General features: G+C 44.5%; 1 protein-coding gene across 3 annotated transcripts in view; it reads right to left on the bottom strand.

The window, feature by feature from the left end:
• nlrc5 (NLR family, CARD domain containing 5) overlaps nucleotides 1-25,316 on the bottom strand; it is a 258,886-nt gene that overhangs the window by 18,982 nt on the left and 214,588 nt on the right. For all 3 annotated transcript variants that reach the window (XM_063066746.1, XM_063066749.1, XM_063066748.1), the window contains exons 42-50: nucleotides 24,204-24,293; nucleotides 23,660-23,743; nucleotides 16,176-16,259; nucleotides 15,369-15,452; nucleotides 11,580-11,663; nucleotides 9,200-9,283; nucleotides 7,592-7,675; nucleotides 6,716-6,799; nucleotides 1,588-1,671 (exon numbers count right to left, since the gene is read on the bottom strand). In XM_063066746.1, the coding sequence (XP_062922816.1) occupies nucleotides 1,588-1,671; nucleotides 6,716-6,799; nucleotides 7,592-7,675; nucleotides 9,200-9,283; nucleotides 11,580-11,663; nucleotides 15,369-15,452; nucleotides 16,176-16,259; nucleotides 23,660-23,743; nucleotides 24,204-24,293 (762 nt within the window). The remainder of the gene's footprint in view (nucleotides 1-1,587; nucleotides 1,672-6,715; nucleotides 6,800-7,591; nucleotides 7,676-9,199; nucleotides 9,284-11,579; nucleotides 11,664-15,368; nucleotides 15,453-16,175; nucleotides 16,260-23,659; nucleotides 23,744-24,203; nucleotides 24,294-25,316) is intronic.

Raw genomic sequence — 25,316 nt, forward strand, 5'->3', positions numbered from 1 at the left:
CACAGGCCATGTGGGCGCTGTGACTGGCCCAGAGCCCATGGGATGGTGATGAGGGTGCTGCAGCTTGAAATGGTTTTGGGAATGGAACTGGGGTTCTGGAGGGCCAGTCCATAGGACACTTGCTAATCCAGAGGGGCTTTAGAGGTTTGTGAGGTCAGTGGGCATCTCCTGGGTGGACAGCTCATCTTTCAGGCACTCCGAGAGGCTGCGATGGTAATGGGCCAGCAGTATTTCTGCTTTGCAGCCCCACTCCACTGTCCAGGTCCTGAATTCTGCAGTGTAACCCAGCAAAGGCCTTGACGCAGGTGAAGTACCCGATCCACTTCCCGGATCTCAGCGGTAAAACCTTCATGTTTATTGCAAACGGTGTTTTTATTGTCCCAGTTAGTGGTGGTCCAGGTCAGGGCTCACCCAGTCAAGAGAGACACGACGAAGGCAATTTTAGCTCAGTCTGTAACACAGTGCGCTGACTGGAGCTCGAAGTGTAAGACGCACTGGAACAGGAAGGTGTGACATTAGGTTGGGGATCCCTCAAAGCGTTTGAGCACTGGAGTCCCAGCCTGGAGGTTTGACTGGCGCGGGGTGCTGTGTTGAGATGGAGAGTTGGTTGAGAGTGGAGAGCAGGGGGTGAACAGTCTCCTGCCACTTCAGGATCGCACGCTCCTGTTGGTGGATGACTTCCTTTAGGCTAGCATACTCGGCTGGGTCAGCCGCTGGTTCACTCATCCCATCGGGACGCGAAGTGTAGAGAGACTTGACCCAGAAGCAGAGCAGCAGGGACAATTTAGCAGCAAACCATATTTTACTAGTAAACTGCAAAATACCACGAGGGACCACAAAATAGAAGAGAACAGATGCTTAACACAAGGCAACAAGGCAGCTGAAGGCTAGGAACAAGTGGTAGGTGACTCCTGTTAGTCAGGTGGAGAATGGAAGGTGTCTGCCCGTGCCTGACTGTCAGAGAAAGATTAATAAATCAGCTGTGATCGAATGGCAGAGCAGTCTCGATGGGCCGAATGGCTTAATTCTGCTTCTATGTCTTATGGTCTGCACGGAAGACACACATCTGGGTAAAGATCCCTAGAAGGGGAATGTAGGATGTTGGTCAGTTTGGCTGGAGAAATGCAGAAGGATAGGATGAGCTGTACATTATTACTGTCACGTGTATTGCGAAACAGCCTTGCATACTGTTCATACGTATGAACATCTTTGAAGTCATTGACTTTGCTCATGCAAGCTGGGTGTTCACGCTTCCGCATCAGTGAGCTAACCAGCTTAAACGGCCGTGTTGTCTGCTCCACTTTCAGACTCAGAAAACAAAGGGAGCTCTTCAGTATTTTTAGTGACACTCAATGGTTCTTTCTAAACAGAAGTAAAAATTGTGAATCTATTTTTTGAGGAGGGTGAGTGGCGGGACAGATTCGGCTAAAACAATCCTTCCTGCGATTAACTCTAAAAGTGCCAGCCAGCTTGATATTATTGATGAAAACCATGACCACTGTATTAAGCCTAAGCTTCACTTTAATTTATATATGGAGCTGCCAGCAGGCACACAGGCACTTGGCATTTCAGAAATTTAACACTTACATGACTTCCTCAATAGTGGGACAGAAGAGAAGGCCGGCTGCAAGCTCTTTAGCCATGCTGTTGTCTATCCTGTTCAGCTGAAGGCTGGAAGAGAAGAACACACATGTTAGTAGATCCCCTGACAATGGATTCCGGTTGCTCCATCTGGACAGGGAGCATGTTCTCTAGGTTCTCTCATCATTGCTCAAATCTTCACCTTCATCACTACCCCAACCACCTTGGTACATTTCCTAAGCAAATGTTCTTCAGGTGTGACTCTTCTAACAATCCAAAAATCAGCAGGTTGTGATAGCCTCCCTCACCTTAGTCTTCAAGAGCAGGCAAGCAAGCAATCCTTACCCTCTCTGCGGCCCGTTGGTAAGTGGCCTCTGCAACCACTTAATTCAATAACATCTACCTAAACACAGACCAGAACTGGAACATAGGTCTTCTTTGCACCAAAGTAGAAAAGGACACATCGCTATCTGTCACACAGGGAGCTGGGAATATTAAAAACCTTTTTGATTCCCAGCGCAACAAATGTGCATTAATGAAACTTTAAAAACAATTTACTGCTAATTGCTTTTAATACTTTTGATCATATATTAGCATATGTTTCACATTACAGTGCACTTTCTTTAACTTGAGACTTGAGTTTTGTGAGGACTATTAGGGGATGAAATAGAAAGAGAAATAATTGTGGTTTCTCCCCTATTCTATGTCCCTTATTGGGTTTGCAATTGGAAACTGCTGCACCTTTCTAAATCTGTAGGTTGAGATGATTTATTCTGCAGGTAATTTCTTATTCACAGATCCACCAACTGGTACAGAAAGGGAATGAGTCCCAATATAGCCAATTCTCCACCCTAAGAGACCAGACCAACACAACATCACCAATATCCTGCAGTACGTGAGATGAGATCCAAGTCCCAGCCACATTATTAGGCACTGAACCCTCCAATTTTCCAATGAGAGTTCACTTTCTGTACCTTTCATTAAGGACTCACTGGCTGCCTCCAGGGAACCAGCCACTAAGGTCCAAAGCAGATTTTGACAAATTGAAGACTGCCTCTTTCCACACGCAGCTTTGGTGATCGATCTTCCTAGTGAAACGCTCCTAATGAGCTAACTGGTTAGGGAGTCACCAACTGAGAAATAGGCTGTGCTCCCATTTACTCTCTGTCCCAGCTCAATACGGAGGAGAAACAGGATTTCACAGCAAGCTAGCTCAAAGCAACGGTCCGTGTGAAAACAGACAAGTGATCTGGGGCTCACCACATCCTGCTTCAGGAGTAAACTCCTCTAACCTCAGTCAGGTAGCTTAAAGACCTGGTCTCTGAGGAACCCATCAGGAAGAAGGTACTAGGGGTTGGGTATAAACGGTAGAGGGAAGTGGTTAGCCAGAAATAGTCTGCTCATGAAGCTCAATTTAATTCATTGGTTACCACATCAGCAAAGAACTCATTCAGTGATCTGCACAAGATGTTAGTGTTCCTAACATGTCTTGCTCTGTTATTGTTACTGCAAGATCAATTTGTGCTCTAGTGGAAAAAAGATGTTGGCTATTCAGCTCTTTCAAACTGTGCAGCCATTTAACCAGATCATGGTCCAGCTGTGTCTTGACTTCAATGAAAGAATGAAGTGTATTTCTGTGGCACAGGGGATTCTACAAATGCTGGAAATCCACAGCTACACACACAAAATGCTGGAAACACAGAAAATCTATTCTACAGCACATTACAGGCCCTTTGGCCCATAATGTTGTGCCGAGCATGAAACTGCCTAGAATTTCCCGTAGCGCATAGCCCTCTATTCTTCTAAGCTCCATGTACCTATCCAGGAGTCTCTTAAAGACCCAATCGTATCCGCCTCCACCACCATCGCCAGCAGTGCATTCCATACACCCACCACTCTCTGTGTGAAAAACTTACCCCGACATCCCCTCGGTACCTTTTTCCAAGCACCCTAAATCTATGCCCTCTCATGTTAGTCATTTCAGCCCTGGGAAAAAGCCTCTGGCTATCCACATGATCAATGCCCCTCATCATCTTATACTCCTCTATCAGGTCACCTCTCATCCTCCATTGCTCTAAGGAGAAGAGGCCAAGTTCAGTCAACCTATCCTCATAAGGCATGCTCTCCAATTCAGGCAACATTCTTGCAAGTCTCCTCTGCACTCTCCCTATAGTATCCACATCCTTCCTGTAATGAGGTGACCAGAAGTGAACACAGTACTCCAAGTGGGGTCTAACCAAGGTCTTATATAGCTGTAACAGTACCTCATGGCTCTTGAACTCAATCCCACAATTGATGAAGGCTAACATAACATACGCCTTCTTAACAACACTGTCAAACTGTGCAGCAGTTTTGAGTGTCCTATAAACTTGGACCCTAAGATCTTGCTGATCCTCCACACTGCCAAGAGAATTACCATTAATATAATATTCTGTCTTCAAATTTGATCTACCAAAATAAACCACTTCACACCATTACGTACCCCGTAACTGGGTTACCAAACCAGCAGAAATGGACCACTTAGTTGGAGTCTGGATTACTGGAACTAAGAAAGTTTTATTAAAGAAATAAGTAACACAGTACTCTAATCGTAAGGATATGAATGTAACAGATTAGCAATGATAAAACACACGTACACAGAACTAGGGTAATAGGAATCAAACAAGCTCTATCGCAGTCTAGGGGTAAAATGATCAGTCTCAAGTGACGCAGAGTTCAGTTCAACTTAGGATAGTTCGCAGTAATCACTGTTGTGCAGTTGGGGAGAGAGAGAGATAATATGCAAATCTGATTCAGACAGACCTTTGTTCTTCGCAGTTAGCTTTCGGGCGAACCCTTTTAATGTCTTCTGTGGTCACCGACTGTGACCCCTCCGTTCCGGATACGACCGTTCTTCCGCGGTGAACCCGGCACCCAGGCAAGGGCGGACACACACACCAGGTTCCCGCTGATCGTACCTTTGCACCCTGTGTGTCTATGGTCGGTTCCCACGACCAGACCTCCAAACTCCCACCAACCTGTGGGGGCACACTGCTTTTCCAAGGTCTCGTTATCTCGTGATCTCGTGGTGTGTCTTGCCTTAGCGAACCTGCTCTTTTTATCCCCCTGCTGGGGTATCGCCTGTCCATCAAACTTCAAACAGTTCAGATTCAAAGCGATCGGTCTGTCAATACTCGGACTGGTGTATCTTTCCGTTATCTCTCTCTCCTCTTTCATTAACATTTTGAGTGTTTCTCCATTGTCTCACTTATCTCTCTCATTAGCATCAATCTTCTGATAACTTGGTTTTTCGTCACAACATGTATCTAGGTTGAACACCATTTGCCACTTCTCAGCCCAGTTCTGCATCCTATCGATGTCCCTCCAGACTATCCAGAACACCCCCAACTTTTGTGTCATCAGCAAACTTACTAACCCATCCCTCTACTTCCTCATCCAAGTCATTTATAAAAATCAAAAACAGCAAGGGTCCCAGAACAAATCTCTGAGGCATACCACCGGTCACCGACCTTCATGCACAATATGACCTGTCTACAACCACTCTTTGCCTTCTGTGGGCAAGCCAATTCTGGATCCACAAAGCAAGGTCTCCTTGGATCCCATGCCTCATTACTTTCTGAATGAGCCTTGCACGGGGAACCTTATCAAGTGCCTTACTGAAATCCCTACACACTACATCCACTGCTCTACCTTCATCAATGTGTTTTGTTACATCCGCTAAGAGTTCAATCAGGCTCACAAGGCATGACCTGCCCTTGACAAAGCCATGCTGACTATCCCTAATCAGATTATGTCTCTCCAAATGCTCATAAATCCTGCCTCTCAGGATCTTCTCCAACAACTTGTCCACCGCTGAAGTAAGACTGACTGCTGGAGAAACTCAACAGGTCAGGCAGTTGTTTCAGGCCAAGACCTTTCATTAGGATTGGAAAGGAAGAGGGAAGAAGCCAGAGTAAGAAGGTGAAGGGAAGGGTTGGAGTGTAAGCTGGCAGGTGATAGGTGAAGCCAGTTGAGGGGGAAGGTAAGTGGGCGTGGAGGAAAAGAAATGAGGTGAGAAGCTGGGAAGTGACGGGTGGTAAAGGTAAAATGCCGACGAAGAGGTATTCTGGTAGGAAAGGAGAGCAGATGATGGGAGAAGGAGAAAGGAGGTTGTGCTCCTTTCCAGTCCTGATGTAACTTCTGTGTTGCTGTAGCATTTTGTGTGTGTTACTCTGGATTCCCGAGGCACCCTTCACTATCTCAGCACATCCTAAAGTGCTTAATGACCAATGATGTACTTATAAAATGTAGTCATGTTCCTATTGGAGGAAGCTCGGCAACTCAGCCTGGCCCAGTGGACTCCCACAGACGACTAATAATTTATTTGGTGGTGTTGTTGATTGCTCTTCATTGAGTTAATGCCAAGGCAATTCTCATGTCCAGATGTGAGGGCAGACGAGGACTTGGGTTAAATGATTCTTCGAAGAACGACATGGACCATGAGACTGCAGTCTCTTGGTACTCTGTTCAGTGGGGTCAGCCTGTATCTTTCTCCTCATGCCTATAGATAGAATCTTGAACCACAGGTTTCTGACACAGCCAACTTTGTCAATCGCTGAAGCATGACAGACAGATATCTTGGGCATCTTAACCTTGACATTTTCAAACATATTAATTACTACTAATATTTGTGTTAAATATTTCTGTGTTGAAATTTTCAACTGGCCCAGTCCCTTAGATTTGTAGTAAAAGAGCTATAATTTTTCATAATTTGCTGTGTGAATACTGTATATTAGTGCACTATATTTAAGTACAGTCACACAGTGGTTATGTAACTAGAATAATCCCATCATGACAACTGGGGAATTAAGCTATTAAAGCAAAAATCTAGAGTGGTGGCAATAGAACCATTATAAAGACTAGCCACTTCATCTCTTCTTTCAAAAAATTAAATTTGTGAATCCCACCAAAAGTGACATGGGAACTTGATGCTGGGTTGGAACACAGAACATTCTTATTGAACACACTATTTCAAAACTTTTGAAGCGTAGGTTCTGGAGTGTGGATTGAATGTGAAGTCACGATAAACTGCAGCCACACTGATCACTATAAGGCATTCTACTCAATCTCGTCTATATTGGGCAGGAATACTTGCCTCAGCTTCTTTAAAGACTTCAAGCTTTGCAGTGCCAGAGCAAGCTCCATCACTCCTTCAGTCCCAATGTCATTTTCAGCTAGGCTGCAGGGAGAAAGGAAACAGACATGGAATACAACAGTATTTAGTACCAACAGGGCACAATCAGACCTGCAGTAACATTCAAGCCAACATGAATTCCTTTTCTATATGGTCCCAACTTCCCTTTATCCCTGTAATCTCCATCCAGTAAGATATTTGTGCTCCTCTCACTCTGGTCTTTTAATCAATCCATTATTGACAGCCATGCCTCCAGCTATCCTGCTTGTACTTTCAGATGTTTCTTAAAGCCCCATTCTTCAACAAAACCTTTGTTGATCTGCCCTTACACATCCATCTATTGCTCAGCATCTATGAAACTCCACCAAAGTGTTGGCCAGAGCTGATGAGATCATAATCACTGATACGACATACAGTATTTCTAAAGTTTGGTTCTAATGGAGGAGGGGATGATCAGGAGTAAAGGAGTAAAGGGAAATCACAGCACATAATGATCTACCGGCCAAAGAACTGGAAGAATATCTTTAATTGTGCTTACTGACTCACTTCTGAGTGCAGTTAATTGTAGTTACAGTTACAAATTACCACCATATTGATGAACTGGTTGGATTTTCTCAATAGAAACCTACTTGTTTTCAGCAGAGAAATTGTGTATTTTCCCTTTTATTCTTCAAAGATTGCTATTTCTGCCTCAGTGACAAATGAGTCAATCATAACACTTAGCATTCAGGATCTCTGCACAAAAATAGCATGTTTCCAATAGGCAACTCTTCATTCTTAACATAGAAGTGGCACCAACCGGTTTAGACGCCATTAACAAGAGGAGGAATTCCTCACCTTATTTCTCTGAGGGTCGGACAGAACACCAGGCCCTGTGCTAGGCTTAATCCACCATCCGTGCCAATGCCACAGCAGTGAAGGCTGAACAGGGAGGTAGAGAGATTAGGTCATTATATATAACGGAAATTTATTGGCCAGAAAGAGTAACGTTGCTTCTCTCTGCACAGCAGCTGCCTGGCCTGTAAAGCATTTCCAGTAGTCAGTGTTTTTATGCCAAAATCAGTGTTAGCATTCATTTTGAGAGGAACAGAATATAAAAGCAAGGATGTAATGCTGAAATTTTATAAGGCATTTGTCAGGCCTCACTTGGAGTATTGTGAGCAGTTTTGGGCCCCTTATTTAAGAGAAGATATGCTGGCATTGGAGAGAGTCCAGAGGAGGTTCACAAGAATGATCCCAGGAATGAAAGGATCAACATATGAGGAGCGTTTGATGGCTGGAGTTTAGAAAAATGAAGGAGGATCTAACTGAAACCTATCGAATATTGAAAGACCTAGATAGAGTGGACATGAAGAGGATGCTTCCTATAGTGGGAAATGCTAGGAACAGAGGGCATAACCTCCAAATACAAGAACTTCCCTATAGTACAGAGAAGGAATTTCTTTGGCCAGAAGGCGAATCTGTGGAATTCACTGCCACAGATGGCTGTGGAGGCCAAGTCATTGGATATATTTAAGGTGATAGGTTCTCGATTAGAGAGGGCATCAAAGGTTATGGGGAGAAAGCAGGAGAATGGGCTTGAGAGAGATTTTTTAAAATCAGCCATGATGGACTGGTACAACAGACTCAGTGGGCTGAATAGCCTAATTCTGTTCCTTTGTGTTGTGGTCTTTATTTTAAGTTTCTAAAGTCTCAAGAATTTTGCTGTTTGGTTATTATTTTCTCACTTTAAGCTGTTGACTTCAGCTAAGCCCAAACAGACAGTATACAAAGCACGGTTGAGGATCCCTACCACCCATCCCACAATCTCTTTGACCCATTACCATCAGGAAGCATCAGGACTAGGACTGCCAGACTGGGTAACAGCTTCTTCCCTCAGGCTGTGAGACTAATGAATACCCTGCCACCACTGAGGTCTCGTCACTAAGACAACAAGCTGCTTACTGTTTACCTGTGCTGAACACCAATTGCACTATGAATTATATTTCATTAACTTACTTGTGGTAATACTTTGTTTTATGTGCTGTTTGTGATGCATGTTTTGTAGGTGCACTGTGGTCCAGAGGAACATTGTTTGGTTTGGTTGTATATATGCACAATGAAATAACAATAAACTTGAATTTGAACAGGTTTGGGCGGAATCATGGATTTAGTTACAGCCCATTACTGGTCTCTAATTTCAAGGCCTAAAGTTAATCTCACATGTGGATCCAGATGTTGGGTCAGATGACAGCCTTGCCTTCACTCACACTGTTCCACTGCACTGTCGAGACTTGCTCTGGATATGAAATCTAGGCTACAGAATGTAGTGAATCATGAAAACACGCCATACTCATTCAGCTCATTACATCTCCTTAGCGAGAAACATTCTGCATCTTAGTAAGCTGCATCAGCAATGCTGATATTAGTTATAGTAAACAGGCACACAGTGAACGCAACACTTACTTCACAATCTTTAGACAATGCATCTCTGGAAGGGCTTTGGCGAACTTCTTTGCAGTTTCATCACCGAACTTGTTCCTCGACAAACTATATATTTGCATAAAAAAAATGTGCAATCAGCATTCAACATCCATATATAGGAAAAGAGTTATATCAGTACAGCAAGATAAGATGCGTCTAGTTTAGCTTTAAACCTAGGAAAGTGCTTCACAATTCTTGAGTGATTTGACTTTAATAGGAGCAAACTAAGTTTTTATATCTTAAGGATAAACTTTAGGATATGACAAATTTTCAGGGATAAGAGGCAAAAACTTTCTTTTTGACAGTGTGTGGGATATTTCCTCTCAAATCAAACCCAAGATCCAAAACGTTGAAGAAGAATTAATAGTTCATTTTTTTAAGGTACAGTATGGTTTGTAAGATCATGGATCCAATTCTGAAGGAGCAGAGCCAGAGCAGAGAGATCTTGGATTTTCACTTTGTGCGTCCTACCTGCTGATTTAATGGGCAGGCAGGGTTTTGTACTGAGGGGACTGCCAAGCTCATCGTACTTGTTCTCTTCAGGGCTTTTCCTAATATCTCGATTCTGCCGAGGTGGGGTTTTGATTTTCCGAAGCATTTGTTGCCAACTGTTCATTGTCCCTGGTTCCATCACGTCCATGATAGCATTCAGGTAGATTCCCAGTTGGAATTGTCTAGTCTGACCATGTCTGGAGGAAGTTGCTCAGCCTGCTACTAATGGGATGCAATCCCTCACACCAACACCAGCCCACCAACTACACAAGAGAAGGAGATGGAAGCACCTTTAGCGCAGTGCTGATGGGGCTTCCCTTTCAGAAGGAGGGCACGCCAGCGGTTCCCTTCCCCTGCTCCTGAATCTCCCCTCTCCCTCATTTGGTCAGCTGAGCAGATACAGAGCTGGACAACTCTGCAGATTGTGCCTTGGCCTTCAATGGGAGGCTCAGTGGAGAACAGCAAATCAACAGCCAGAATTGCCAAACTGGTGCTCTCAATATCTGGGCACAGCAGTTAGTGCTGTTGCTCACAGGTTCGATGCCAACATTGGGTGGAGTTTGCATGTTCTCCCTCTGACACGTGGAGTTGCACCATGTGCTCAGGATTCACCCCACATCCCAGTGGTATGCAGGTTCATTAACTAATGGCTATAAACTAACCTTCCAGCAGGTAAAGAGCAAAAGATAAGGTTTGAGGCTAATGGGTAATAAGGATTGATCGGGCCGCTCCCGCTGGGGCCAACATGGACTGAGTGTCCTAAATACTCAGCACGGAGGCACCGACCCCTTCCTGTAGACCCTGGCACACCCACCTGTGGAGGAGGCTACCTTCTGCCACGGACGACGAGGCATGCCTCCTGCACTTTGGATATCAGCGGCCAAAGGATGGGGACATGAGGCCCGAATCGTGGGTGCTCCTTCTCATTTGGTCCAAGGATGCAGTGGCAGGGGCGGCGGGGTTTGGGTGTCCAGCCTCCATGCAGAACAAAATCTCAGAGGACTAGCTTCTAATAGTGACTGTCCGACAAAGGCACTGGAGCCCTGGCCTTTCTGAAAGGCACTTAGTAATCAATTTTAGAAGGCTTCATGGGTAGAGGTGGCTTTCTGAAGTAGCCCTCTGTTGGATTGGGGTGTAGAACCTCTATCATCCTTGTATTTTAATTTTCCAATGCTCACTTGCATCTTTATATAATCACCTACATACATGGAATTGTCCAGAGAATTTTCCAGTAATTATAGCGCAGTTACTTCAGAAAGATCTTGGTTTTCAGTAGCAGGTATCAGGCTGCATGAATCTGGCTGAGATGACCAGTGAGAACAATACAGGTTAATTGCTCTCACTGGAGTTTTTGTTAACCCTGGACTGCGTATGAGACGACCACAACTGCATTTTCCTTGGTCTATCTTCCCTTTGTTCTCTTGGCTCCACTTCCTTGTTTGCTCTCTGCTCTTGTGACACTTAATAAAACAATCGGAAGCAACAAGTTTTATATCTCATGCTTGACTTCCAAAGAAACTTTGGATTACAGAAACATCAGGATCCAACACCTCCTTTATCAGTGTTATGCACTCTATTTAAATTTAATATCAATCCAATTTCACTGTCCCTTCATTAACATCCTTCCTGCATCTGCCCAAGTCAGCATCTGGTGCAATGAATATGTGAGCAGAGAAGAACTGACTGCCTTCTGCAACTGACTCTTGGCTGAGACTGCAGCCTTCTGGAATGATGCAGAATATCATCCAAACCCCTTTCGAGCATAAAGCTCAGGAGAAGGCAACATGATACTGACATTTCACTCTTCAAGGCATGCAGACTATGTTAGTCCACGCTGTGACCAATCAATGTGACAATGCAGTGCACTTACTGAACCTCTTCCATCGATGGGCACAGTCGGAGAGCTTCTGCCAGTCTCTGTCCACCGGTCGCTGTCATGTTGTTTTGCGTCACACTGTTTGGGGGGGCGGGGGGAGCAGAAAAGAGTGCAATGACTGCACCTTGCCAAATGTAAAGCTTCCTTGATTAGGGATCAAAGATCAACTTTATTCTCCAAATATATTTACATATACTAGGAATTTGTTGTGGTCGTTGGCATAGCGTGCAACAAAAACAACATTCATTTACAAATAAAGAATTACTGTATATGAAAAGTAAAGTTAGAGGTTAAAGTATGGATATGGACTAAAAATGTGTATAAATATCAGCATGTAACTGCAATGTAAACAGCATTATAAAAATTGCTTTAAAGTGTTGGCAGTGTGCAGTGACTGAAGTAATAGCGAGGCCTGGGGTATTTACTAGACTGGTTGATCAGATAAACTGATTGGGAATTGAAACTTTTAAGATGATGTGAAGTTTTTTTGTTTTATCATCTAGTCCCCCTAGTGGCTACACTGCTGTAATTCTGGAAGCTTGTCTCAGTGCTGCGTTATTTGAATAAGAGCTTTCTCATTGGCTGACTCTTATATACAAATTTGAATGGAAATTTTCCTTATCTATGGGTATAAAAATATCTGACCATAAGGTAGCACCATCTTAGTCTCTTAGCTATCTGCTACTAGCTTCTGCTCCTGTTACTGCCCATTCTCGTTTTCCTTTGTTTTCTCAACACTTAATAAAACAATCATGAGCTATATGTTTAGTGTCTCTTTGCTGACTTCTGAAAGAACCTTGGATTAAAACATTACAATCTAACAACAGAGTTTTAAGAAGTAATTTATTTTGAAACAGTTGGGATGATTAAAGGAGATGACAGAAACTACTTCTTGCGATGAAGAACTCCATAGCAGGAAAAATTAGGACAAGATTACTGAGGGCAATGTTGGAAAGTGATATCTAGAAACCCTAATTGTAAATCAGAATAGAACCCAGGGCCAATGACCTGCTCTTATCCTGAGCTCCCATAGCTAGCAGGACGAATCAGAATCAGGTTTATTGTTACTGACACAAGTCATGACACTTGTTTTGTGGTAGCAATGCAGGTATGGCAAGTTACTATAAGCTACAATCAATCTATAGAGGAACGTTTATAGAATATCTAAAGAGGAATAGTGAGGTAGTTCTTAACCTGTTTAGAAATCTGACGGCAATGGGGAAAAAGGCTGAGTCCTCTGGCTCCTGCACCTTGTGTCTAATGGTAATAATAGGAAGAGAACATGTCCTGGGTGGTGAGGTCTGACTGACAAACTTTGCACATGTGATTGGTTTTGGCTGCCTCAGGGGTTTAAAAGGGATACTGTCCACTTTTCTCCAGGCTGACCAAGAGTTTAATATGCAAACAGTGACATGACATTCAGATGTATTTGCAGTATCAATCCTCTGTATAGCTCTTCAAGTATAAAGCTGCAATCTAAGACTGAGTGAGGAGCATTACAGACTGCAGATGCTGGAATCTGGAAAAACAAGTAATCTGATGCAAGGATTTCTCCTGAAGAGTTGACAGTTTTTTCTTCCCACAGATGCACAGGCTGAAATATGAAAACTTTTTGGTGGTTCAAGACATTTCTTGAAGTTCTTAACTCTTTGATTCAGGCAGCTAGAATTCCTTGGGGGAAAAACTCCAGGCAATAAATAACTGGATGATATTCATGGAATGTAGCTGGAGTCCTCATCTCAACGTTTGCTGAACACTTGGAACTGTCTGGATGTGATTTTGATGCTGACGACAGTTGTTTAGATTCTTTATGAAAAACGCTGAAGTTAAATAACTTGCTGTAAACAAAATATTTCTTTAGGGGCTTTTGCTGTTACTTGCATGGGGGTCAATGCTTCTGCTGGTGCCCATGGGGGGGTTGTGGTTGATGCTTTTTCTTCTCCTTGTGCAAAGGGTGGTGGGACTGGGGGGTTTTGGAGCTTCAATGTTCTATCATTCATTCTATGGGGTCATTTGTTTTGTGGGTGTCTGTGAAGAGTACAAATTTCAGGCTGTTTCCTGTATACATTCTCTGATATTAAATGAACCTTTGAGATGAACCACTGAAATCAAATTAATTATTCACGTTTCAGATTGTTTCAGGAAAACTTTCCAAAAACAAAATTAGTTAGAATTCCTGCATCAAGGTCACAAATCCTTGCTTACAAGTTCCATATTCTCTCTCTTAAGGACACATCAGTTGGTTGAAGAATAAAACCTTCTCCACAAAATATCTCTCCCCCATCCAACCGCAATACCAATTCACCTTCCCATTCCCTGCACCTGTTGGCACATGCCAGTGTGAATGATCAGGTGGGCACCATGAATCCATGACCATTGTGCAGACACCATCAGCTGAAGGAACTCAGTAGGCTGAGCAGCATCCATGGGAGGGGCTGATAGGGGGCCTGGGAAGGAACTGAAACCCTACATCATGGCTGTAATGTGTTGCTTGACCCACTATGTCCCTCCATCAGATTGTTTTTTGCTCCTGATTCCAGCACTTGTAGCCTCTTGTGTCTCCACCTCCTAAGCTGTTCTGCTTCGAGTAGATTGCAGGACCTGAAGTTAAAAGGAACTGGATTGGGGGCACAAGTCAGCAGTTATATAGAGCCTGACACTGGACAGTTTAGATTCCTAAGCTGCTCAGAATGACTTATACCAGAACAACTGCACACCGTGCTTAAATCCAGATAGCCTGAATTGAGGAGGTACACTTCAATCCACCACAAGGCTACAGTCTCTCCACAAGAATACAAGTGAACAGGATCAGGAGTAGACCAACTGGATCACAATTCAATGTGACCATGGCTACTCTGCCCCCCGCCCCAAGGCCTCATCTCCGCAAAGGATGCCTTTATCAAGGTCCTCACTCGACTGACTGTGCAATTCTAACGGCCTCCTGCTGAGAGCTGCACTGTTCCAATCAGCAATCAGATGGATAGCTGAAGTTTAGCGAACAGCATAACGCCATTATAGCACCAACCATCACCAACTGGCGTTCAATTTCCACCACTGCCTGTAAGGAGTTTGTACGTTCTCCCTGTGACTGTGTGGTGTCCTTCAAATCCTCTGGATTTTTCCCACATTCCAAAAATATATAGTTGGGGCTCGGGCTACTGAGTTCTCGGCCTGCTATGTTGGCACTGAAGGCATGGCGGCCACTTGTGGGCTGCCCAGCACAAACCTCACAGATTTGATTTGATGCATTTCACTGTATGTGCGGCAAATCCTGATTATCTTTATACAGAGCTGCCAATACAAGTTCAATAGGGTGAAGGATCTGCTTGTGTTGCATTATTTCCATAAGAGCCGCAGGGCTCCCCAGAGCACACTTACATATCCCATGAAAACAAGGCTTAGCACTTGGAATGAATGAGCCCCGACTTTCCTGTTTCCTGTGCCGGCTTCTGATGGGGAACCTCGGTCGCAAAAGCTACGAGTGGAGCCTATTCTTCATCTGAGCTTGGACAGCGTATGTAGAGAGCATCACAGCTCACTCCAAGTCTGCCTGATTTAACACCCACACAGAATGTGGGAATTGGGTGATTTTCCAACCCACACTCCTCACCGAGGACAAGACAATGCTGACAGAGGCTAAACACAGAATGACAAGGGAAACTACTCAGCTCACGCCGACTGCTGATAAAACTTCTTGGAGGCTTGGCCCAGCACACAATGTGCAACAACTAAGCAATGGGGCAAGAGCTGGTAGAAAGAGAGGATCATAATGCAGCCACTTACTTCAGTATCTTCAAACTCTTCAAACCGGGTAGGACATCAGCCAGTTTCATTGCTCCTACGTCCTCTATACTGTTGTCACACAAACTGGATGGGAAGCAGACAAATGCATTTATACATTAACACAGCACTCCCACAAACCAGGAATTAACCTAGTCACAGTGCAAAACTAAGATGATAAAGTGCATGTTTCACTTCTGCTGTTGTGGTTTTTGACGAGGTGGTGTGCTTTTGGCATCATGGAGATTATATTCATACCAGGCTGGCTGGATTCACTTCATTAGGTAGGCAGCGTGTACTGCCACGTCAGTATCAAGCCACTAATCCAATTATACGAAATGTTTTTGTCTGTTTTTCAACACTTGGGGGGAATTTGTTTTTATGGAAGAACTGGTATTTACTCATCATCCACACAATGAAATAACTGGACTTCAGAGTAAACAGATTTTTGCAATGCCCCAAACAGTGCACTTGATAACTAATGACCTACAGGTAATGTAATACAGGAACAGTGGGAACCAGTCAGACCAAGGTGAGATCCCACAGGTTCAGTGAGAAGTATTAACCAGGACCCCAGATGGGTGGAGGGTGGTGGAACTTCCCTTTCCCTTCTTCGACAGAGAGCAGTGGAATACTTTACATTCACCCATCGCAGTGCAGCGGACCTGAAGCACTCTGCAGGCGTTTCCGCCTGGATTCTACCCCTCCTTGCTCCGGGGAACAAGATTCAGTTATGTGCAAGCCTATGCTTGAAGTTAATTAAATAAGATGGAGTATACTCGGCTAGGTTCAAGGCAGTTTTGTACTTACTTGATTTCTACAATCATAGTGCTCAATTTCAGACTGTCTGCCAGTTCCACTGCCCCTTTGCGGCCAATGAAGTTAGACTTCAGACTAAAGGAAGTAAAGGGGAGGATTTAAATGGTTACAAAATACTGGAAGGTACAAGCAAGGCATGGAAAGCATTTGAGTTTCTCCACAGTAGCTCTCCCTTAACTTCCCTTCATAATAGCAAGGCATGAACTGACAACATTTGGCCTAACTGTGGGGATGACAAGTTTCTAAACAACAAATTAGGGTGGGAAAGCTTTGTTTATTTTCACATTATCTCATAAACAGAGGCTCCCCCTTTTGCTTTGTCATCCTTTTTCCTGCATTGTTTTCAATCATGCCGACTGATATAGTGATATAGGTGAATAGTTTGCTTCAAGACCGCCGGGCAGGTGCCCACTTCATGGATATAATGGGACAATTGTGACCACAAGCAGCAGAAAGCTATCTGCCCTGTTGGTTGGGCTCCCTCATCCCATGTTTCCTTTTCACTAACTTGATAACAATAGCGCAGAGGTTAGCACAACGCTTTACAGTGCAGGCAACCCAGGCTCAGTTCCCGTCACTGCCTGTAGGAATTTGTACGTTCTCCCCATGGCATGTGGATTTCCTCCAGGTGCTCTGGTTTCCTCCCACAATCCAAGGACGTACCAACTGTTAGTTGGTCATTGTACATTGTCCTTGTGATTAGGCTCGGATTAGATAGAGGATTGCCCAGGCGGCGAAGTACAAGGGGCCAGAAGGGCCTCCCACGTGCTATAATCTCTATAAAGAAACAAAAGTAGCTAATTTTGATCTGTTCGGTTGGCATGCAAACAAAAGCTTTCCACTCTATCTCGGTACAAAAGACATGAATAAACCAATACACTATCGGTATGCAGTGAGACCATACCATACTACGTATTCCATCAAGATGACCCAGCTTATACTAAAGCCACGTGCATCATGAGTGATGATGCAGGGGTCTCTGTCCTTGCAAAGTCAGGACTGTCTCTACTGCAGAGCTGTCAAAACTGCTGATCAGCCCTGTCCACGACCAATGTCTCCATCCGCTTCAGTCACCAACTCAACTATTCCCACTGGTTAGTCAAAGGAACCCTTCACACCCCTTTCACTAACACTCTGAAAATGTGGCAACTTGTCTGTTGGCTCAGAACACATCGCCATGCAGTAGATTGGTGGGGCAGTGGCTGGCCTGCCTCTAGTACACCTGGGACTTTCAGCACAGCTGCTTCTGTGAGAATCACAGAGCTGCAAACTCACAAAAGGAAAGGACATCCAACCGAGGATCTCAGTTCTGGTGATGTAGCCGGACTTAAAGTCAACAGAAATCCCCTGCTCCTATGAGAATAGCACAGTTGGAGCCCTTATAGCTACCAGAGGAAGCAGATTGAGCCTTGGTTGAATATTCCCCCCCCCCCCACCCATCTGAGACACTACACTCCCTCAACAGCAATGTACCCCAAACACTTAAGGTTCAGCATTGATTGAGGATGTCGCTTAGGATGGAGTGTTTCACTTAGGAGGAGAGACAGGTTAGGCCAGGGCAACACACACAAAACGCTGGAGGAACTCAGTGGGTCAGGCAGCATCTATAGAGAGGAATAAACAATCAGCGTTTCATACCGAGACCCTTCATCAGGATTGGAAAGGAAGTGGGAATAAACCAGAATAAGAAGATGGCGGGAAGGGGATGGAGTACAAGCCAGAAGGTGATAGTTGAAGACAAGCGGATGGGGGAGAGGGGATGAAGTGAGAAACTGGGAGATGATAGGTGGAAGAGATAAGGGTCTGAAGAAGGTATTAGAGAGAAGAGGCCAGTGGACCACAGGAGAAAGAGAATAAGGTGGGGCAACAGAGGGAGGTGATGGGCAGGTGAGGAGAAGAGAAGGGGTAAGAGGGGGGCCAGAATGGGGAATAGAAGAAGAGAGTAGTGGGAGTGGCAAGAAATTACCAGAAGTTGTAAAAAAAAAAATTGATGTCCATGCCATCAGATGGAGGCTACTGAGATAATGAGGTGTGGCTCCTATGAGATGACCATGGCCCTATCGGGACCTCAGTGGAAGGTAGATAAGGTTATTTTCCTTGGAGCAGAGGAGGCTGTTGAGGACCCTGACAGAGACAAGTACTGACAGGCTTCAAGGCTCCTCTTCTGGCCTAGCCGGAGGACATGGTGGAATCAGGTATTTTCACAACTTTAAGGAATATATTAATGAATACATGAATCACCAGGATGGGCAAGGATGCTGACCAACGGCTGGTTAATGGGATTCGTTGAAACGGATTCTTAATGGTCAGTAGTGATGTGACGGGCCAAAGGGCCTGTTTCTGAGTTGCATGATCTTTATGCCTCTACCATGTGCTCAAGATAGGACTTGAACCCAGGATCTTCTGACTCAGAGATGGAAAACCCAAAAGTTACACTGGGCACTCAGTCTCTTGTGCTTAGCTAACACCAGTACTGCAACTCATCAAACCTGGGAGGAGATCTGATCTATCTATCCATGGGTGGCTCTGCGGCACAGGAGGGAAGGAAAAGGAGTGGGAGAGCTATAGTGATAGGGGATTCGATTGTAAGGGGAATAGATAGACGTTTCTGCGGCTGCAAACGAGACTCCAGGAGGGTATGTTGCCTCCCTGGTGCAAGGGTCAAGGATGTCTCTGAGCAGCTGCAGGACATTCTGGAGTGGGAGGGTGAACAGCCAGCGGTCGTGGTACCAACAATATAGGTAAAAAACGGGATGAGGTCCTACAGGGTGAATTTAAGGAGTTAGGAGATAAACTAAAAAGTTGGACCACAAAGGTAATAATCTCTGGATTACTACCAGTGCCATGTGCTAGTCAGAGTAGAATTAGGAGGACATTTCAGATGAATATGTGGTTTGAAAAATGGTGCAAGGGGGAGGGATTCAAATTCCTGGGGCATTGGAACCAGTTCTGGAGGAGGTGGGACTGGTACAAAAAGGACGGTCTGCACCTGGGCTGGACTGGAACCAATGTCCTTGGGGGAGCGTTTGCTACTGTTGTTCAGGAGGATTTAAACTAATGTGGCAGGGGGATGGGAACAAGTGCAAAGAGACAGAGGGGTGTAAAATGAGGGTAGAAGCAAAAAGTAGTAAGGTGAAAAGTAAAAGTGGCAGGCAGGCAAATCCAGGGTGAAAATCAAAAAGGGCCACTTTTCAACATAATTGTATAAGGGCTAAGAGCGTTGTAAAAGCAAGCCTGAAGGCTTTGTGTGTCAATGCAAGGAGCATTCGTAACAAGGTGGATGAATTAAAAGTGCAGTTTGTTATTAATGAATATGATATAGTTGGGATCATGGAGATATGGCTTCAGGGTGACCAAGGATGGGAGCTCAACATTCAGGGATATTCAATATTCAGGAGAGATAGACATGAAAGTAAAGGAGGTGGGGTAGCATTACCGGTTAGAGAGGAGATTAACGCAATAGAAAGGAAGAACATTAGCTGGGAGGATGTGGAATCGATATGGGCAGAGTTGCATAACACTAAGGGGCAGAAAATGCTGGTGGGAGTTGTGTACAGTCTACCTAACAATAGTAGTCAGGTTGGGGATGGCATTAAACAGGAAATTAGAAATGCGTGCAATAAAGGAACAGCAGTTATAATGGGTGACTTCAATCTACATATAGATTGGGTGAACCAAATTGGTAAGGGTGCTGAGGAAGATTATTTTCTTGGAATGTATGTGGGATGGTTTTTTGAACCAACATGTTGAGGAACCAGCTAGAGAGCAGGCTGTTCAAGACTGGGTATTGAGCCATGAGGAAGGGTTAGTTAGCAATCTTGTCGTGCCGGCCCCTTGTGTAACAGTGACCATAATATGGTGGAATTCTTCATTAAGATGGAGAGTGACACAATTAATTCAGAAACAAAGGTTCTGAACTTAAAAAAGGGTAACTTTGAAGGTATGAGACGTGAATTAGCTAAGATAGACTGGCAAACGATACTTAAAGGGTTGACGGTGGATATGCAATGGCAAGCATTTAAAGATCGCATGGATGAACTACAACTATTGTTCATCCCAGTTTGGCAAATGAATAAACCAGGGAAGGTAGTGCACCCGTGGCTGACAAGGGAAATTAGGGATAGTATCAATTCCAAAGAAGAAACATACAAATTAGCCAGAAAAAGCAGCACACCTGAGGACTGGGAGAAATTCAGAGTCCAGCAGAGGAGGACAAAGGGCTTAATTAGGAAAGGGAAAAAAGATTATGAGAGTAAGCTGGCAGGGAACATAAAAACTGACTGTAAAAGCTTTTATAGATATGTGAAAAGAAAAAGATTGGTTAAGACAAATGTAGGTCCCTTACAGTCAGAAACAGATGAATTAATCATGGGGAATAAGGACATGGCAGACCAATTGAATAACTACTTTGGTTCTGTCTTCACTAAGGAGGACATAAATAATCTTCCGGAAATAGTAGGGGACCAAGGGTCTAGTGAGATGGAGGAACTGAGGGAAATACATGTTAGTAGGGAAGTGGTCTAGGTAAATTGAAGGGATTAAAGGTAGATAAATCCCTAGGGCCAGATGGTCTGCATCCTAGAGTGCTTAAGGAAGTAGCCCAAGGAATAGTGGATGCATTAGTGATACTTTTTCAAAACTCTTTAGATTCTGGATTAGTTTCTGAGGATTGGAGGGTGGCTAATGTAACCCCACTTTTTAAAAAAGGATTGAGAGAGGAACCGGGGAATTATAGACCGGTTAGCCTGACATTAGTGGTGGGGAAAATGCTACAGTCAGTTATCAAAGATGTGATAACAGCAGATTTGGAAAGCGGTGAGATCATTGGACAATGTCAGCATGGATTTGTGAAACGAAAATCATGTCTGACGAATCTCATAGAATTTTTGAGGATGTAACTAGTAGAGTGGATAGGGGAGAACCAGTGGATGTGGTATATTTGGATTTTCAAAAGGCTTTTGACAAGGTCCCACACAGGAGATTAGTGTGCAAACTTAAAGCACAAGGTATTGGGGGTATGGTATTGATGTGGATAGAGAATTGGTTGGCAGACAGGAAGCAAAGAGTGGGAATAAACGGGACCTTTTCAGAATGGCAGGCAGTGACTAGTGGGGTACCGCAAGGCTCAGTGCTGGGACCCCAGTTGTTTACAATATATATTAATGACTTAGACAAGGGAATTAAATGCAGCATCTCCAAGTTTGCAGATGACACGAAGCTGGGTGGCAGTGTTAGCTGTGAGGAGGATGCTAAGAGGATGCAGGGTGACTTGGATAGGTTAGATGAGTGGGCAAATTCATGGCAGATGCAATTTAATGTGGATAAATGTGAGGTTATCCACTTTGGTGGCAAGAACAGGAAAACAGATTATTATCTGAATGGTGGCCAATTAGGAAAAGGGGAGGTGCAACGAGACCTGGGTGTCATTGTACACCAGTCATTGATAGTGGGCATGCAGGTACAGCAGGCGGTGAAAAAGGCGAATGGTATGCTGGCATTCATAGCAAGGGGATTCAAGTACAGGAGCAGGGAGGTACTACTGCAGTTGTACAAGGCCTTGGTGAGACCACACCTGGAGTATTGTGTGCAGTTTTGGTCCCCTAATCTGAGGAAATACATTCTTGCCATAGAGGGAGTACAAAGAAGGTTCACCAGATTGATTCCTGGGATGGCAGGACTTTCATATGATGAAAGACTGGATCGACTAGGCTTATACTTGTCGGAATTTAGAAGATTAAGGGGGGATCTTATTGAACTGTATAAAATTCTAAAGGGATTGGACAGGCTAGATGCAGGAAGATTGTTCCCGATGTTGGGGAAGTCCAGAACAAGGGGTCACTGTTTAAGGATAAAGGGGAAGCCTTTTAGGACCGAGGAAAAACTTCTTCACACAGAGAGTGGTGAATCTGTGGAATTCTCTGCCACAGGATACAGTTGAGGCCAGTTCATTGGCTATATTTAAGAGGGAGTTAGATATGGCCCTTGTGGCTAAAGGGATCAGGAGGTATGGAGAGAAGGCAGGTAGAGGTTCTGAGTTGAATGATCAGCCATGATCATACTGAATGGCAGTGCAGGCTCGAAGGGCCGAATGGCCTACTCCCGCACCTATTTTCTATGTTTCGACGTTTCTATTTTAAGGCAGAAATGCATTTTAGATGGAACATCACCAGAATGGATAAACCCTCCAAATTAGATGATAAGGCTCAGCACACAAATTAGGAGCAGGGGTGGGAGTGGACAATTCACCCGCTCAAACCTGCTATGCCATTGAGAACGGTCATTGTTGTCCTCAACTCCACTTTCCACCTAACTATGGTAACCTTTCACCCTACGCTAACAAATATCTATTGAGTGAGAAGGTGTCGGTAATAAATAATCATAACTTTCAGAACAAAGGGAGGGATTAGGAACCCTTATCTTAGGGCAAAAGGATATTGCATTCCCCCTCAGAGAGGGTGGTGGATGTGGTATCCAATGTAACTTTAATACCAGATAGATAACTTGTTCAAAGGTTAGTTACAGGGCTGAAGGGAGAGTCCGAGTGTTCTCAACCTGTAAGGTCCATCACAGGAAAAGCCCTCTCCACTACTGATCACACTTGCAAAGAGCACTGCCTCAGGAAAGCAGCATCCATGATCAAGGATCACGACCATGCTCTCTTTTCACTGCTACCATCAAGCAGGAGGTACAGGAGCCTCAGGTCCCACATTGCCTGGTTCAGGAACAGTTATTACCTTTCAACCATCAGGCTTGTCAGCCAGAGGTGAGGTAATTTCACTCACCTCAACATTGAACTGACTCCACAACCTATGGACTCACTTTCAAATCCTCTACAACTCATGTTCTCAATATTATTTATTTACTTAATTAATTTTGCATTTGCACATTAGTTGTTTGTCAGTCTTCATTTGTGTGTAGTTTTTAGAGTCATAGAACACCACGGCACAGAAACAGGCCCTTTGGCCCAACTAGTCGGTGCTAAACTATTACTCTGCTTAGTCCCATCAATCTGAACCCGGACCATAGTCCTACATACCAATCCCATGCATGTTGCTATCCAAATTTCACTTAAATATTGACATTATTCTATTTCTTTGCTCTACTGTGAATGCCTGCAAGAAAATGGATCTTAGGGTAGTATATGTACATTGGTAATACATTTACTTTGAATTTTGAGTTGTTTCTCCACAGTGTCCATTTGCAACTCAAGCTTCATGATTTGTCCACCCTGTCACTGCAACCAACAGCCCTGGCAATGTCTGAAATGACCAGATGACCAGCGGTACACCTTGTGTGTTACAGAGGAATGGCTGTGATGGATGGAGATTGATTACCATGGAACTCATTAAAAGTTTGTTCAGTAGGTCAGGAATTTGGGTACCCGTCAGTTTGGGCAGGTGTCAGTTTCCTGTCCGGTTACTTGCATCCTATGAAATCTGTCTGGCAATTTTGAACACAATCCTGAGAGAACTCACTTTAATTTTTTCAAGCATTTCATTCTTGGTATCCCTTCAGCCAACAACTGTGTTCCACTGTCTCTGAGCAGCAAGGAATCCAAACTGCATAGAAATAAAGAGAATGGGATTTGTGAAGGTTTAGTTTGCCTTTTTTTTAACATTTTAATTATGTTAGAGTCACAGAAACAAGCTCTTCACTATGCTGTGGGCCAGACATGGTCCATCTCTCTCACCTACCCTTATGCTCATAACACTTTACCCCCACCGTTGTCCTGTCCCCTTTCTTGCACCCTGTTCCATTTATCCTATCTTTCCAATCCTGAAATGTTCCTCCGCTCTGACTTGCTAAAAAAAAACAATTATTTTCAGATTTTGATTTCCTTATCTGTACTGAATGTGGTATCAGTGTTCAACAAGTGCAACGTGATGATATTCTGAAGTCTTATTTTCAATACACTTTGCAAACCAATTCCATCTGCATACTGGCAAGATTTCCACAAGTATGTTGTAGCTTGCATGCCAATGCTGCTATCAGGAAAAAGCACGGAGACATTTCACTCACTTTATCTCTTCCAGGTGGCTGCAGTCACTGAGTCCTCTTGCCAAAACACTGGTCTCCATCAAGCTCGCAGCTGCAGTTATTCCAGGCAAGCTGAAAGAGCAAAAGTAATGGCAACGGCTAACATGACTGACAGAGTCTGCATCCGAACTGAGTGGAGCCAAGACTAATAGGCTATTGGCTTCACTAGTTAATCACCAGTCAGAGACAGGCCTCTTTTTCATGGGATGTGAAGGGGACGAGGGAAAGCAGGCGCCAGAGTCTGGTTACTAACATTGATATCGACACTGGTGTTGAGGGAAAGGTGGAATGTTGAAGGTAGCACAAAACCAAGGCTCTGTAGTGTTGAGGGGAGTTTAGGAACTCCAGCAACATAATGTTGAGGGGAGTGAGGGAACACCAGTTCCAACACATTGAGGGGAACGAGGGAACAACAGGACCAGCACATTGAGGGGAACGAGGGAACAACAGGACCAGCAGATTGAGGGAAGCGAGGGAACAACAGGACCAACAGATTGAGGGAAGCGAGGGAACAAGAGGACCAGTACATAGAGGGGAATGAGGGAACGCCAGGACCAGCACATTGAGGGGAACGAGGGAACAATGGGACCAGTACATTGAGGGGAACGAGGGAACAACAGGACCAGCAGATTGAGGGGAACGAAGGAACAACGGGACCAGTACATTGAGGGGAATGAGGGAACAACAGGACCAGTACATTGAGAAAAGCGAGGGAACGCCAGGACCAGCACATTGAGGGGAATGAGGGAACATCAGGACCAGCACGTTGAGGGGAACGAGGGAACAACAGGACCAGCAGATTGAGGGGAACGAGGGAACAACAGGACCAGCAGATTGAGGGAAGCGAGGGAACAACAGGACCAGCACATTGAGGGAAGCGAGGGAACAACAGGACCAGTACATAGAGGGGAATGAGGGAACGCCAGGACCAGCACATTGAGGGGAACGAGGGAACAACAGGACCAGCAGATTGAGGGAAGCGAGGGAACAACAGGACCAGCAGATTGAGGGAAGCGAGGGAACAACAGGACCAGCAGATTGAGGGAAGCGAGGGAACAACAGGACCAGTACATAGAGGGGAATGAGGGAACGCCA

The sequence above is a fragment of the Mobula hypostoma genome, chromosome 14 (genome assembly GCF_963921235.1).
Source record: "Mobula hypostoma chromosome 14, sMobHyp1.1, whole genome shotgun sequence".
In the NCBI taxonomy this organism is placed as follows: Eukaryota; Metazoa; Chordata; class Chondrichthyes; order Myliobatiformes; family Myliobatidae; genus Mobula; species Mobula hypostoma.